This window comes from Oculina patagonica, chromosome 3, assembly GCF_052425735.1.
Source record: "Oculina patagonica isolate OP01 chromosome 3, crgOcupat, whole genome shotgun sequence".
In the NCBI taxonomy this organism is placed as follows: Eukaryota; Metazoa; Cnidaria; class Anthozoa; order Scleractinia; family Oculinidae; genus Oculina; species Oculina patagonica.
In genome coordinates, this window is record NC_135760.1 from 1,031,638 (window position 1) to 1,049,211 (window position 17,574).

The 17,574-nt window shown below is 36.1% G+C and overlaps 1 protein-coding gene across 3 annotated transcripts in view; it reads right to left on the bottom strand.

Moving 5' to 3' along the window:
- Positions 1-16,505, bottom strand: part of LOC144646037 (ADP-ribosylation factor-related protein 1-like) — a 41,509-nt gene extending 25,004 nt beyond the window's left edge. Inside the window, exons 1-8 of one of the 3 annotated variants that reach the window (XM_078505560.1) lie at positions 16,366-16,505; positions 16,141-16,234; positions 11,850-11,937; positions 11,176-11,258; positions 10,213-10,294; positions 4,639-4,709; positions 3,934-4,034; positions 99-1,766 (exon numbers count right to left, since the gene is read on the bottom strand). In XM_078505560.1, the coding sequence (XP_078361686.1) occupies positions 1,679-1,766; positions 3,934-4,034; positions 4,639-4,709; positions 10,213-10,294; positions 11,176-11,258; positions 11,850-11,937; positions 16,141-16,233 (606 nt within the window). In that variant the 5' untranslated portion in view covers position 16,234; positions 16,366-16,505 and the 3' untranslated portion in view covers positions 99-1,678. Of the gene's footprint in view, positions 1-98; positions 1,767-3,933; positions 4,035-4,638; positions 4,710-10,212; positions 10,295-11,175; positions 11,259-11,849; positions 11,938-16,140 lie in introns of those variants that run through there. The other 2 variants (XM_078505559.1, XM_078505561.1) reach the window with 2 other exon arrangements.
- Between the last annotated feature and the right edge of the window lie 1,069 nt (positions 16,506-17,574).

Here is a 17,574-nt window from a genome sequence, read left to right on the forward strand (position 1 = left end):
ATGACTTGCATACAGATTATTTTACAATCCTTAGAATTCCCACGTCCTCGGTCAAGATAAACACAATTAGATTAGATTATGAGTATCTTAAAAATCAATTTTTTATGAACTTAGAATTTTATTCCTTAACATAACAGATATTTATTTTCTGAGGTCATACACAAGCCAATGAATATGTCCATTCGATATACTGTATAATATACTTAAGCTTATCTTCGAGTAAATAAAAAGGTCGACTTCGTGTGGGGTGCATTAGTTTTGGCGAGTTTAGTGTGTCAAGTACATAACTGAAAAGAAAAAAATAACAACTAAAGATGACATCTTCAACACCCAAAGAGGAATTTTAAGCAACGCCGTTCAGAGGGGGCATGAATCGGAAAAATCTTGTCTAGGAGGCCTCTCCTCACAACAATAATGTTTTTAAACAATTCCCAACCTTTATTGTCATATACACCATCAGTATTGGAAAACTTCGAAAAACAAAGCTACATTTATGATAAATCGTTCCTTGTTAACTAGGTATATGGTTGCGAAAAGTCTTTGTCAGTGTTTCGTTAGATACATATATTGTCCTATACAACTGTACATTAAGAATCCCCTCCCCACTTTAAGCTGTTCAGTTAATTAATCCAAAATTAATTCAGTTCAACTTTTTAAAAGCTCCTATTGAAGTACCCTTACTTTAAATTTCCCTTTGACTCAAAAAGAGCTTGTTCAACCGAAGGTAGAATTTGTTACTGATCTACTCGTATAAATGTGCTCTTATTACTCTATATGTATTTTGAGTCCATACAAAAATAAGCAAACGAGAACAAGCTGTTATCCAAACAGAAAACAAAACGCATCGAGAAAGATCGCAGTCCCTAGACTTCCCACGTCTAGGTAAACATGTCGAATGCAGATTATAATAATCATAAGCCATCTTAAATAGTAAGTTTTCATGAACTTAGGAGCATATTCCCTAAAATAACAGGGATGCATTTTCTCAGAAAATACAGTAAGGTCATAAAAGTGCCTTCGTTTAGTATACGTAGTTATGGCAAACATGAAGATTTCATTAAAAGTTAAATTGATGAAAACCAAAATTTAAAAAGCTACAAACCAGGAGGGCTACACTGTAAACGTGAGGGGGTAGTGTATTTGGACACCTTAGCTAATAATAAAAAGCAACATAACATACAAAGAGCAATTTGGGGCATTGTGCAGCAACAGCATTCTCGTACAAAGTGGTTTAAACTTGTTTTCTGTTGTTTCGATAATAATTATTAATACTTAATTCTCCCATTATCTGTTTGAGATTTGATATGGACTACAATTGCCTTCATTATCATAGGTTTCCAGTGGAAGGTTTCATAAGAGTTTAATAGTGTTTATGAGTTTATTTTTTCAGTAGCCTGTCAGACTTCTAACAGGCTAACAAATTTGTTTTCATGAACACCATTTCACGGCGGTCTGAACATAAAAACCGTCTGTATTACGCAGCTTTCATTGAATTACCCAATTGTATTTATATATTTTTATAATCGTAAAATAACCACTGTACAGGGCTCTATGATGTTATGTACACAAAATACAATCTCTTGGTACTATATGGGCTTTCTTTGTTAGCAAACTATGGGGAACTTTTTACATATAAACAGTGTTTTAATGCTACCTAATGCTTTAATGTTTTGTTATGTTATGTTATGTCTTTTTGTCGCGGTGGTCGTTCCAGATTGTTTTTAACTGATTGTACAAGCCATTCAATCCCAGTACTTATCCCGTCTCTAGGAAACAAAAGAAAAGAGAAATTTTTAACAAAAGATTATCCACTTCCTGGTTTATTCATGCACGGAAAAACAGGTAAATGAAATGCAATTCACAATGCAAGTTAAACATGTAATTATAGATTATTTGCTTACTAGTATGTTACAGTTATTAAAGTAAAGGAAAGAAAATTTTCAAGCAAAAGTAAAATTAAGAACTGTCATGACAAACGCAGGATCTTTTAAAGATAGGGAGTGTTTTATAGTCCTTTTATTTTAAAAGCAATTTCATTCTATACTGTTTGTGTTATTGCTATTGTTACTTTTTGTTATTCTTTTACTTATTGGCCTTTTGTATTATATATTTAGTATACTGTATTCTTATTATGTTTTCTTTTTTTAAAAATACGAGAACCCGGTAAGAACCCTTGTTTGTCTAAAAGAGGGCATTGCATTACAAAAGATGTCCTTTCGGGTTTGTGGTGATAGGTGGGCTGGTAGGGTTGTAGTGGAATCATTAACATTGGCTCTGGATGAATCAGTAACCATATTGTACAATGTACAGTAGTCGATATATAAGCCTTAAATTATTAAATACTGGCTTAATATTTTTATTCAAACTACACAAAGGAACAGTCTTGTCTATACATGTAGGTACATCTACTGTACATTCCTTAACCACTCCCTGAAACAATTCTTTAAGCAGGAACATCATGCGACAGAGCAACAGGAGTCATAGTTTACTTCAGACAGACAAATGGTTAAAAATATGAAGTGTGTTATTACTGTACCAATCTACTTTGTGTAATACATGTCTGCATAAGAGAGACAGGGAATAATTACAACATTTTCCAAAAAGTCCCAGAGTGTCAGGTGCAAACATCCTTCCAACAATTAGCCTCCCACACAGTCGTTCTTAGGGGCGATCATGACGATCGCCCCTAAGAACGACTGCGTGTGAGGCTATCCAACAATAAGCTCTCTTAAATAATTATAAGCCCAAAGGGTTATATTAATTTTAGTAATAGCTCTTTTAGAAATATCTATTAACATTAATTTTTTGATTTAAACGGCATGTTGTAGAGTTTGTTTTGTTTTAGAGACCAGTAGTGTTCATTTAACAACTGCATGGCTTGTTTAAAATTGTATATAATATCATTGCTTATTGAGGGTACTGCTTATGAACATTTTTAAGTGCATACAATGCATGTGCTTAAAAATGCTCAAAAGCAGTACCCCCTTCAAATATAAACACAGATTTCCATCCAAAAATAAGCCCCTTCCCCTCCCATCGTTATACGCCTCCCCCCTGAAAAAGATGTTGAGCAATTTATAATCCCTAGGCTTAGTTCTGGGTTTTTATGTTACGTCTTCAGTTTGTCAAAAGATACAAAATAAATAAATGTAGTTATGCAATTAAATCAGATAGAGCGGTTTTCACTTGAGTTGAAGTATTTTTTTTTGTTTTCGTTCCTCTTATATTTTAAATTTTCCCTTTTCTCGCCAAGAAAAAAACCCTTTTTTTTTTTTTTTTTTTTTTGTCTAACTGTGTAGGACACTGCCCTCATCTCCATTCCATCCCAAGTTTTGCTGCTAATGTTATCGTTGCACAGCAGGAACTGCCACTTATGAAAAGTTACTTTCATTAAGAAAATAAGAGGAACGCCTTAAAACTACATGTAGATCAGTCAAAGCAGTTAGGAATAGGTGCTAAATATTTAAAAGCCATGGGACCAATTTTTCTCCCTCTTGTTTTTTGTTTTTGTTCTTGTTTTGTTTTTGTTTATTTCCCTGCTGCCTTCCATTTTGGAATAGCGTGTATGTACATGTACAAGGTCATGTACATGAGTATAGAATAATGATAAACATTTATTTCTTTATTGTATGTGTTAGTTACAACTTGCTGATTCAACCATTTCAAAATAACTATACATTAACACTCTGAAGTATTAACCAATTTTAGAATGTTGTAACATGAATATAGTTTGTGACATCACAAAACACCCAGTACTGAGTTCAGAAACAACATTGCGGGGGAAACACCATTTCCCAGAACTTGAATAAAGACTTGCTAACATGGAAAAATCACACCAAATGGCCACAAGGAAATAAACCACTATAACTGTTTATTTACATATATTAAATAAATTGTCACAGACAATAGGTAATCTGTTTTTTCTTAACTTACCCATTAAGAGCAGATGTTGGTTGAATAAAATAATCCAGGTATCCAAAGCCTGGAGAGTTGTCATTAAAGATACTTTTAATAGCTTCCACCCCAAGAGAACCCTAAAAAATGTATTAATGATAAATTAAGATGCTAATACATAATACAGTACATCATCTGTCCAGCTTTTGTCCTGGACAATGTTGTGTATCTTAATTTTAAACATGGGCTTAAAGCTTATATATTATAACAAACAATTTTTACAATTTATTACCAAAATGGCAGCTACCGGTACACCAAATTGTTGGTTGCCTGTAAACTGTTGCAATTAGCTGACAGTCAACCAACAATCAACCAAGTGAACAAACGTACATACATGTAAGTGGAAGCTGTTGTTCACAAATACCTATAGTTCTTAGTAGCCACACAGCTGACAATTAAACAGCTTTTCTCATGCAAGGCAGGTGCCTTATTAGAAAATTCTGGAAATTTGAAGCAATTTTGCATTTCCAAAACGTTTGTTTCTCTATAATTTTTGTAGCAAATAAATTATGGCCCACTCTGCTGTGGCTCTTAAGGGTGCACTTGGGAGAGAAAGCTGAGAAAAGAAAGTATAATTGTTTTTTTTTTTTATCATTCTAACACTTAATTGCAACACAGACTAAACTTATGAATGGTTACATGTACATAATTTTGTGGTGCTGCTAAGCTGCAAATAATACCAACCTCTAAATCTTGTTTGTTCACAAGAATTAAGAAAGGAATTCCCTCCAAATGAGGATCTTGAAGGACACCATCTGTAAAATACAAGTGTATGGCAAGACATTATAATAATTTCATTCTAAGTAATCCGGCATACAGGGGAGGGGACTCCTGATTCAGAGTATAAGTTACAGAATTTAGTCTCACTTAGATTGTTCACCTAAAAAGAACAGAATACCAACATTATTTAGCCATCAGACCCCAGTTTTTCAAAACTAAGATGGATAATGCTATCCACCGGATAAATCAATATTCAGTGGATAGTGCGGTATGTTTTTTAACACTTATCCACTGGGTGGCGATTTATCCGGAGAATAACGTTATCCACCTGTTGAACAACTAGGACCTAGTTTCCTGTGCTGGTGGTCCCATCCAATCAGGAGTAAAAATATAGTATCCTTTATGGGTTATTCAAATGTTCTACCTTACATGAGTCCCCCCTCCCCCCGACCCCTGACTTCGGCCACCTTCCAAAGCTGTAGGTACTGATTATGTACTCCATTGCAGTTAATGTACATACTACATACAGTGTACCTAACTGTATAAGCACTGCCAATAAGTCCAACCCTGGCATTCAGTACAATAAGCATGCAATCCAAAAAGCTAACAAGCATTACTACATTTACACAAACCAAAATCATTATGATAATTAATTTTTAGGCGAGGACGTTAGTCTCGAGCCTTATGTTATGAAGCGATAAATTGGTTGGGTTTACAACGGGCGATGTGATGATTCGAACCGAGGGGGATTGGTAACTAAGAATATGGCTTGAGATTGTTTTCCTCCGCCATCTTGGTTATTCAAGACTTTTTCGCAGCCAGAAGCCTTGACTCGAAGTAAGATTAGTAGCTTAAATTGCGCTCACTTACAAACATATTGAGATATCATAGTACACAAAAACCTTATCGACACACCGAACTAAATTGTGGTTTACGAGCTTGTAGTCAGCTGGCGAGTGCTGTTTCGGCAGACCTTTGCCTTTCAAGGCTGAAGTTGAACTGGATATAAAGCATTGAAAGCAATATAAACACGGCTAATTAAACATCAGGATTGATATATTTGTGATCTGAACTACTGGCGACATTGTAACCTGAGCTTTAACTGAAGAGGAGAAGTGCAGAAGAATATATTGCCACAACTGCTGAGGTGAGCGATCAAAAATTTATATCAGTTTGCTTGTACATGTACTTTATTGAATAACATAATGGACAAAGTATTTATGGAATCGAAATAACGATTTTAAAAGGCTAAATATCTGCTAGATGTTGTTATATTTAATTTGCTGGAATTTATAGATTACTAAGCATTGAGAGAGCTTCATTCGCGATCCCTTCTGTCAACAGAACGTTTTCGTATACTACTAGGTCAGATTTCAACATTGATCTTAATAATGGTGTGCAAAGCAGCAGTAAATAATTATAAACAAGTGATTGTAAAATATGGATAGAAACAAACTTATTTCAGGCTTTACCACTGACAAAAGAACTACAATTGATCACATTTATACAAATCTAAATAAATACTGATAAATCAAGAGTCCAAACTGGTGTTCTCAAGACACACTAAAGTGACCTTAAAGCTGGGTGGTTTACAGTGCGAATACTCGAACCGGGACAGTTGGAACAAAGCTAACCAATGACAACGTTAATTGAGAACAAAGGATGTCGACCTTTTTCGTTAACAGACCAATGACGTTCAAGAACGCAAACAATAGATTTACAGAAAAATTTGAAAACTCAACAACGTTGCAAATAGTTGCGGACCTCTCAGGAAACTCGCCTTGTTTTTGATTGGTTAGTTTCGATCCTTAATTTTCAAGAGGTCGTAGATAGAGATCGTAGATAGATAAAGTTAGACAAGTTATACAAGATGTATGTTACAATATCATCTTCGCGAAAAGTTTACAAATCAAACTACGAACCGTGAATTTTCTCTTCACGGCCAGGAGTTATGAATTGAATATTCCACACTGTGTTCGCTCTTGTTTGAAAATTTTCACTCCGGGAATAAAATGAAGACTGTGAAATCAAATTCACGCCGTAATTATTTTCATTTCGCTCTAGCTTTTCAGTAGCTTTGCTCTGTCTGTTGCCTTGAAATCGATGCGAGTCAGTTCCTCGCCAATGTTAACAAATTGCTTTTACACCTTCGTATGACTTTGAAATTCACGAAAACAGAATACTTATATCGTCGGTCAATGCCGTATAACTGTCCACAAGTTACCACTTTACATTTTTGACACGATTTGAGGCCACGTGAAATGTAAACATCAGGTCGAATGTTGTTTTCGCTTGTTTGCTCACGGACTCATTTTCTGTCGGTTATCTACTGTTACAACTTTGTAAACTCACGGTTTTCGTGAAAGAGGAGTTTGTTCCGTTTCGTCATTGAGTCTTCAATCTTTCTGTGGTTTTATAAAATTACCACAGGCTAAAGTCACTGAAACTTTTATGGGAGAAAATTCATTTCAAGCGGCGAAAGCAAAATTGCCATTAATAAAATTGAATATTCAAGGTCAGTTGTCTTTCGTCAGAAACCAAAAATAATCACAACAAACACGAGTATGTAACTTAGAAGAGTGAAAACAACTGACTTTTCAAACATGAAATCTAGAACGTTTCTATTTGCATACGACGGAATAGGCACTTGAGACGTCCTTTGAAACAATTCCATCCCGTTTCGCGTCTTCGCGCTTGTCGTGAATAAAAGCGTCCTTCGTTATTCTTTACTGTGCTATCACCAACGAAGAGCAATACAATTTTATCAGAAAATTTCTTTTGAAGAATTTTTCAGCCTGTGAAAGCCAACTTTTGATTACGGTTTTACGAGCGCTACTAAAAATTCGGTGCAGTCAGTGAAAATTTAGGATCGAAACTATCCAATCAAATACAAGGCAAGTTTCCTGAGAGGTCCGCAACTGTTTCAAACGTTGTTGACTGTTTAAATTTTGTTGCAAATCTATTGTTTGCGGACTTGGACGTTATTGGTCCATTTCTAAAAAAGGTCGCCATTCTTTGTTCTCAATTAGCGTTGTGATTGGTTAACTTTGTTCCAACTGTCCCGGTTCGAGTATTCGCACTGTAATAGCAACCAAAAAACAGTATATACATTTTTGTAGACCATAATAACTAGTAGATGATTTAAGAAGCATAGTGTACATGTAGAAAGATGTGTTTCAGAAAAAAGAAAATTTTAAGTAACTACTTATGTTGCAATAAATTGTTGCAATGTTGCAATCAATTTTAACAATTGATTCTTTCTTTTATTATGTTTACAGAACAGAATTAAAAAACAACAGAAAACATCCAAAATACAGTTTTCAAAGAATCCACTGACAGCTGTGTTTTGTCCTAATTGCTTCAATATGTTTAATCTGCACTTTGTCAAGAAGCAGCATGAATGTGTGAATGTGGCTATTGCATTGGAACTGCTTTGACTGGAACTGGTTATTGGCCTCTATTCTGCCTCTATGCAATATATAGAAAGCCCAATCCTCACTATGAATGGCAGATATATTTAAAAAAAAAACACAGCGAAAACCATGTAGCAATAACACCTAAGTTAAAAAAATAAACTGTGTAAAACATCTCTGGATTTGCTACTGAAAGACTCTCAATTCAAATTCATTACTGGCAAACCACTGTATCAACTCTACTTCCTAGACTCCACATGTACTGTATCAAGATGTTGGACTTATTGGACTTACTTGCATCACAAATTGTACAGAAAGTGCAAACAACTTTCAGCCCCATTTAAATTTAACAAGAGTAAATCAAGATGCTATATCAACTTTACTTCCTGGAAACTTGTACTTCCTTAAGCTTGCACTGCGTGTTTTAAGTGATATTAAGTTTTTGGTCTTACTGCACAAAATTTACATTACAGATTGTACAGTCAGTGCAGACAACTTTAAGCCACATTTAAACAAGAGGCAATCTAGATACATTATTTCAAGACATTTTATTCTTGCCGAAGTTGTGGAAGTTTCCTAGTTGTCTAGTAAAGTTACAAAATATGTTGCCTTCCATTGTGAAAAGTCGTGAGAAAAGACATCTTATTAGAGTTGTACGAATTAAATCGTGCCAATTTTGTGATCAAAGCAGCTTACAATTTGCCTTTTATTAATTACAGTAACATTGGTTAGAAACTAACCTTTCCTTGGAATGCACAACTAAAAACACCACCGGAAACAAAGTACTGTATTTTAAAATTTTATTTACCTGACAAACCCATTTCCCCCCTTTTATAGCAAATGTCTCAGTGTCTCAACTTTCGACTTACAGTGAGGAGCCCAAAAGGGTGACCACTTTTAATGTACTAACAATTTTTGCCTTGCACGAAAGAATGTGAATTAATTAAAAGTGGTCACACATTTGGGCTCCTTGCTGTAAATCACACATCTTTTGGACTCGCATTTTCACTCAATAGACATTTTTGGCTTTGTCAGTGTAAGTAGCCCATTTCAAAATCACATGATGCTGAATACCAAGAGAATTTTTTCTGAATTTGAAAGTAGTGATTCTCAAGAGTGATGTCACAGTCTGAAATAGGACAACAAAAAAACGAAGCCCGAAAGGTCCCTTCTCAGTTCTTTGTCTGGAATTTTTAACATACTGTCTTGCTTTACTGGAACGTCCTCGCCTTAGTATGCATTGCATACCGGTTATTTATGTAGCTTACAGTAAACACAATATTTTAAAAATATTCTGGGTACTTTACATTATTTGTATAGGTAATCACATGATTTCGAGTGCAATTTGGGATAAATAAGCACATAAGTAAATTTTTCAAAGACTAGCAAAATTGCACAAGCCCGTAGGGCGAGTGCAATTTGTAGTCTTTGAAAAATTTACAAGTGCTTATTTATCCCAAATTGCACGAGAAAAATCATGTAATTACTTATTAATAATATTCATGAAAAAATTGCGAGAAAATAACAAGCGCAAATCTCGTACAAAAAATATTTATTCAAACTCGGCAAAAAATATCACTCGTTCATTCAAAACAAGGCCAAAGCCTAAACAACGTACAGGCCGGGTTTCTCAATGTTTTAAAAGTTTTTTAGCCGAAAACTCTGGCTAAACAGTTCAACGAATTATCAAAATACAAGATTCTGGGTTTTACCTCTTCCAGAGATTTTCTTCGCTTCGTACCTGTCGAAGCTTAGTTGGCTTGTAGTTTCGATTTCGTCGGCAATTTCCTTCTTAAGAAATGTGCTATGGTATTTAGAGCTGTCTTCTAGTTCTCTATTGTGCTCAAAACGCCAGCTATTTTTTTCACTCGCATCTCGAAGCAGATCCAAACTTCGCGCCATTCAGATCGCGTGGAAGCGTTTGATTGGCCCCCTGTGGCTGCCTTTGTTTATTAACCAATCAGGATGCCGCGCTTGTTTCTTTTTTTGCACTGACTGGGAATTTTGTCATTTCTGCACTGAATTTTCGTCATTTCTGCATCGTATTTCTTAATAACTGCATTTCTCTAAGCCAATCAGATTCGAGAAATTTTTTGATGTATATTATTAGTAAATTAATACTTACTGAAAGCCTGGTGAGATTCCTCCATTCTCTTTCTGTCAGTGGAGTCAATTACATAAACAACACCATGGCATTCTTCATAATACTAAAATCCAGAAACAAAAAAGTGTTAAGAACGTCTGAAGATTTTTAAACATCAAATTATTTAGGAGGTTAGCCAATATTTCTTACAACTAGTCTCACAAAGAATTAAGATGTATAACATTATGTCACTTGATAAAATAAGGATAATAAATGTGTAGAAAAATAGTTCTGTTGTTACTTCACAACATTTAAGAATGCGCTTGGTATAAATCTTTGATTTTATTTGATCTCAGACTACAAAACAAATATTGAATTGAAGGAGGTATATGTACACCTGGAATAAGGCCTAAGTGACTTCTGATAAAATTGCTAGATTCCCTTTGTCTTATTAATTTTCCCTGTGCTTATAAATCATCAAAGGAAGAATTTCGTATAATAATAATAATAATAATAATAATAATAATAATAATAATAATAATAATAATTTAATAATTTATATAGCGCTTTTTACATGTGCTGATCAAAAGCGCTTTACAGTAATTTCATTAAAAACAATAAAAAGTATACATATACATAAAACAACTAAAACCTAAAGGTAAAATACAGTAAAAATTTAAAAAGATACATTAAAATGCTGATCTAAATAAAAATGTCTTAAGTTTACTTTTAAAAACACCAAGTGTCGTAATAATACGCAGGTTGGCCGGCAAACTGTTCCATAAAGCCGGTGCAGATGAAGTGAAGGACCTGCCGCCAAGTGTTGGGTGCATTGTCTCCCGTGGAACTTCTAATAATAGGCTACTACTTGAGCGTAGCGAGTATGAGCTCATTTGCTTAACTTTCACCATTAGATTAGGGGACACTATGGGCCTTATTCTATGCACCCCTTCAATTATTGCTAAGTGATTATCAGATTAACAGGTTTTGTTAAGACTACTATACCTTGTCCCACAAGGACTGAAGCTCTTGCTGACCTCCTAAGTCCCAAAAGATCAACTTCACATGGCTCATGGTAATTTTTCCAACTGTACAGACACAAAAATACAATTTAACTACAGTTGTATTATACAGAAATTCTGAGTTCTCCATAAGCAGGACTGTTCAACCTTGCACTCCTGGTCAGCAGCTTTACCACTGAGCTAGCAGAAGACTCACTGTTGAGCTGGATCTACTTATAAGCTCATGTTGTGTGGAGGGTACAATGATGTAGTTCATTTTGTTTTATGGAAGGAGTGGAAAACATCAGTTATTTCTTCATGTACAGCAGAAAAGTAGATTAAACCTGGCTGTCAGAAAAATACCCAGCTGTTACAACTACTGTAGCTTCCCAGCTGGCAAGTCTGAAACAACGTTTTTGTAAAAATAACATATACTTAAATCTACTTACTGCTATCACTCATTCATAATTATATGAACATGTACTAGTGCAAACAAAACCCAGCCAACAGTACATTTGTATTTCAAAAGGTAAAGCTACTCTTTAGATATACATTCATTTGAGAAACCAACTAAAACACCTGGTTTGACCCTACAGATAAACATGTACATATGGTTGACTCGTCTGTTTTTCCAGCTGTTACAGTAGTTGAATATGTTTTGATTGAAAGATAACTTACTGTTTAGTCCCACTGTTGTTGTGATTTTCTCAAATGGCAGGCCACTGTAGTTGTTTCCATACCTTCGCTTTATTTGTTCAAGGAGAGTCTATAAAATATTTAATCGATCTTATTTAGAAAATGTAAAAAAAAACATACATACAGTTTGTACTTGCCCAAAAGAATTGGGGCTTGCTGAGGAGAGAAGGGTTGGGTGGGATGAGATATGGGCCGAGTAGGCAAATGCTACTTATTTCTTTACAGTCAAACCTCTACTAATGTAAATGACCACCTTCCTTAATAATGGCCACTTCTTTTCAGCAGCCAGGATGTTTCATTTCTCATTGTATGTCTATTCATACAACTTTACTCTAATGGGAATTTACCAACAAGGGCCACAAATTGATTTATTTTGCTCTTTAAGACTGGAAACTACAATTCCAGAAGCAAACTACATGTACAAGATGTATGCGATTTATGAGCGGAAAGACATTCAGTTAAAAGAAATGAGAGTTGAACTGTATGTCACTCAATCCTTGGGTTCTAAGTCTGCGAAACAAAAGGAAGAAAAGCTCACACTCTTGCCTAAAAACAAATTCTGTCTTGCCTGCAATGGGTCTGTGTTCCTTATTTCTTTAGGCCTTTGGAATGCATAAAAGTAGCTTAAAGTAGCGTTAAAGTGATCGCCAACGATCTGCGCACAGTAAGTCGACCGAGCCATTCTATTATGTTGTCATTGTTTCTTTTATATGTGGCCCAAGTCTTTAAAAAAATGCATTAACATCGATAAAAGAGCATTTCTTTCCTTCTATTTTTTGTTTTTCGGGGGGTCTTAGTTTTTGTAATTACAAAAACTTAGATGGGTTTTAGGTCTTAGTTTTCGTAACACCCTTCATCTTTGTTCTGGTGTATGGTAATGTATGACAATGAATATAACACAAGGGAAAGTACCAAATTGTACCAAAGGCAAACTTGAACCACAGCATTTTTGTTGTACCCACGCACCCATGATGCACTGAGCTTTAAGTACTGTATATTCTTACATTAATGCTTGCAATGTTCTAGTGGAAGGCATGATGGCCTAAATTGGTGTGCTTGACTCCAGATTGAGCGGTCCTGCTTTGAGTCCTGGGGCACTGCATTGTGTTCTTGGGCAAGACACTTCATTCTCATAGTGACTCTTTCTACCCAGTAGTATAAATGGGTGGTGGACAAAACACTGACCCCCAGTCCATGGACTACCCCCATGGACTACCCAAATGGACTACCTAAAATGGACTACCCCTAAAAAATGGACTACCCTTAAAGTACTATTCCGAGTGTGTACCACTTACTGAGCTGTTGTTATACACACATAATTTGCACTTACGTCTTACCTTGTTTATTTTCAAGCCGTACGTATCCCTCTCACCGCCATTTTGAATATATTATACTAAACTAGGAGTTGCTGATAGCAAGTAAAGTGCTGCGAAGTAAGTTAAAAGAATAATAATAATAGTAGGAACGATCGGAAGGTCATAGGACAGGGGCACCTAACGGAATATTTCGTTAAAATATCTGTTCGGAAGACGATTTGAGATCTAGAATTTTCGGAACATTCATTGTAAATTTTTTTGCTTGCCTGCCTTTCCTAGGATTTTCGAATATCTAAAAAATGGTATAATTGTTCATTTTTAACGGATTTTCACTCTAAAAAGGTCACCTAGAATTTTTGGGAGCCCTTCTCTGTCTGGAATTTTTTTGAAAAGGTAAGTTTTGATCCCTATAACTTTCGGATCACTAGACTTTCAGCTACGAATTTCGAACAGATAAAAAAATTTTAGGGGATAAAAATATGCCTATATCTACCGTTTAAGTGGCAGTTTCTCTTAAAGCGGTCCATCGCATTTCGGGTCGGAAAATAGTTTTCCCTCAAACTTTGCCCAGTGAACTATCTTAGGTTGTAAGTAAATGCAACGACTTTAGTTTTTGGAAATACGTTAAAATATATTTTTTAGAGCTCTCAACAGTGAAGGCTGCAAAAGGCCTAATTTTGAGCTTGGCCAGAACGAGAAATTTCATAAGTTGACGGGCTCGCCGCTCAAAAACAACCAAACGCACCAAATTATATTTATTATTCCTAAGTTAAGTGTTTCTTCAAAGGTTGGAAACGCATGTTAATTTTGATATATTTTGATTTACGGGTCCGTGAAAATTTAAATAACAGCAACCGTTAGATCGCTTTTTGTAAACATGCAAAAGTATGGTGTCTTCGCCGGCCTTTATTTCACGAGTCCAGACCAGACCATTCTAAATTCCAACTGAATCCTACTAAACAGATGTTAGGAAGCATAGAAATATAAAAATACCTTGCACTTTTTATCTTCCTTTGCCACAGCGACTTCAAACATTTCGTGCTTATGCGAGTAAGTAAGTCATTTGCATAATGTGTATGAAATACTCGCATAAGCACGAAATGTTCGAAGTCGCTGTGGCAAAGGAAGATAAAAAGTGCAAGGTATTTTTATATTTCTAAGCTTCCTAACATCTGTTTAGTAAGATTCAATTGGAATTTAGAATGGTCTGGCCTGGACTCGTGAAATAAAGGCCGGCGAAGACACCATACTTTTGCATGTTTACAAAAAGCGATCTAAGGGTTGCTGATATTTAAATTTTCACGGACCCGTAAATCAAAATATATCAAAATTAACATGCGTTTCCAACCTTTGAAGAAACACTTAACTTAGGAATAATAAATATAATTTGGTGCGTTTGGTTGTTTTTAAGCGGCGAGCTCGTCAACTTATGAAATTTCTCATTCTGGCCAAGCTCAAAATTAGGCCTTTTGCAGCCTTCACTGTTGAGAGCTCTAAAAAATATATTTTAACGTATTTCCAAAAACTAAAGTCGTTGCATTTACTTACAACCTAAGATAGTTCACTGGGCAAAGTTTGAGGGAAAACTATTTTCCGACCCGAAATGCGATGGACCGCTTTAAGAGAAACTGTCACTTAAATACTAAAATACGTTTAACGGTGCTATCCTTCTCGATGGGTGCCCCTGATAGGAATGTTTCGGATGTTCACATTTTCAGATGTGAAAGATATGATTTTTCTCAGTTAGTTATTTGCTGGTAATTCGCTTAGTTTATATAATAATTAGTGACATTATTGAGGAAAGGAAGTAATGCAACATAACATAGCACGTGCAATTCAATTGCAAAGCCATCAGAAACACCAATTTATGACGTCAAAAAGCTCGAAGCTCGTTCCATTACAGCGCGCGGTCATTATGGAAACGTTTTCGTGTAGCCTTCGCAAATAATCTTCGTAGTGTTTTTGCTGTACATATTTCCCGCTTAAGGCTCAGAAAGTAAAATTTTTCCTTAAATTAACTTCGTAATGAATAATTATGAAAGCGAATCATAAGAAGGCCTCGTAAATTCGTTATTCATCAGAGCTGGCGCATAAGGGATAAAAAGACCGTTTCCCCGGCGCTATACTTGACCATCTTGCTCAAGAGAGGTTTCTTGGGAAGCATTTACAAAGTACTGAACAGAAGTGCAGGCGGCAGCGCTTTAAAATTTAACTTCTTGCTCTTTAGCGAAAAGCACATCGCAAACAACAAACGCAGCTTCCACATTTTACATGCCGCTGATCATACGTTAACGTACTGCACTACAGAAAATCCAAACTTTTATAAATAGTATCAGATAGTTGCTTGAGACGCATCTTAAACATTTGGTGGCCAGAGAAAATTTTTGAATGAATAACTTTGGCAGCGCAGCGAGGAGAACAGAACCGGAGTCTGGGCATGAGTCTTCGCTTTTTGAGGTCAGCAGATGTATAGTGTAATTCATTCAAAATGGCGGCTAGAGTTGTCGAAAGTAACCGAAGTAAGTGCAAATTATGTGCGTATAACAACAGCTCAGTAAGTATTACACACTCGGAATAGTACTTTAAGGGGTAGTCAATTTTTTAGGGGTAGTCCATTTTAGGTAGTCCATTTGAGTAGTCCATGGCGTAGTCCATGGGGGTAGTCCATGGACTGGGGGTCAGTGTTTTGTCCACCACCGTATAAATGGGTATTAGCGAATTTAATGCACCCCATTTAGGGGGTAGTGGAGATACTCGAATGCGGACTTTAAAATGCATTGTTCTTTTACTAGAGGAGTTTATATTTTTATTGATAAGCAGTCTCTCCTCCCAACAAGGGCTTTTTTACCCCTGCAGAGGGGATACACGAAGCCGGAAGGGTATGCATTGTACGCCTCGAATTAAAAAATTAATTAAAAAATTTGAGTTTACCATTTTAAAAACGGTCGAAAACTTACCGACTTTCCAGCATTGTCCAAGCCAAGTATTAAAATGCAGTATTCATCTTTCTGGAAAAGGTACTTCCAAAGCCCAGACAATAACGCAAACATTCTAAACGAGTAAAATAACTTCCCACTACATGAGCGACAAAAGAATGCTTATCATCTACAAGAAATGCAGCGTCATTTTCTATCCAGTACTCTAACTCCCGTGGGGAAAAAAAGTCAAAATGAAACTCTTACCGAACTTTCGTCAAATAATATGCCGAAATTTAAGTGACAGTTGTCACTGAACTTAATGACGACGTTTCTAGCCTCGACGTATCTTTTTCAGGACTTTTCCGTGGAAGCCATATTGGATTTTAACGCGAAAGGATTGGGAACTACACTCGCAGGCACTCATGTATAGATGAAGAACACCGCTGATTAGGCGGCGGATATAGGATGTTTTCATTCAATGGCGGCAATTTTAAAGTGCTATGTCTGCTATGTGATTTTGCAGAGCTGCCGATTCTTTAAAGAAACAAGGTATGTCAATTTTATTTCATAGAAACTTTAATACCTCATCTGAACGTGAGGATGATGAAGTAGAGTGGCAGCGGAAGGAGTTTTTTGTTGTAAAATTCTAGTAATTCCCGAATCGCCGATGCGAGTCGAATGCTGTCAGAAAGTTCCAGCATTCAGAATTATCCGTATTGACTTTTGTATATTGACTTAAGTATATTGACTTAAAATCGCTTAAAATGCTTTCAAACACGATGTAATGATATAAAACAAGGAAGATTTCGGCATATGCAAATATACAATCGTGCTTGGGTTTCCTATGATCCCCGGGGGGGGGGGGGGGGGCACCCAGTATATTTTTGGGTGGGGGTGTGCCGCTGGGAATTTGAAGCCCTTACCCTATTCCAGACCATGTTCAGCTGATTTTTGCAACCCTATACTAGACTAGACACTGAAAATCCCTACCCTATCCCAGACTTGCATTTTATTAGAACTGTATCATTATCAGTGTTTTAATGGAAAACCATCTGTGAACAACAATGCCGCGATGATTTTATTAACGTTTAGGAAAGCCTCTTTCTCTTCCGAGTTTCTGGACTATATTCCTCATACCGTCGATCGGTTTCCCGGCAAATGCTACCCTTTTCTAGACCAAAACTCTCTGATTTCTATACCCTATCCCAGACTAAACTGCTTGAAAACCATACCCTTCACAGCGGCACATACCTATATAGCTCATGTATGGGAGTGCCCCCCCCCCCCCCCGGGCCTATGATTTTATACTCCGTACACTTCATTCAGCGCCGTCAAAGGCCCACTGGTGTTGAGAAATGCGGTTTCCGGTTTTCCAAAACGTTATTGGAGGGGGGGTGGAAAGTGATTCGAAAATCCACCGATCCGTGCTATTTTTTGGCCAAATCAGTCAATCCGTCACTATTTTCGTTCGAA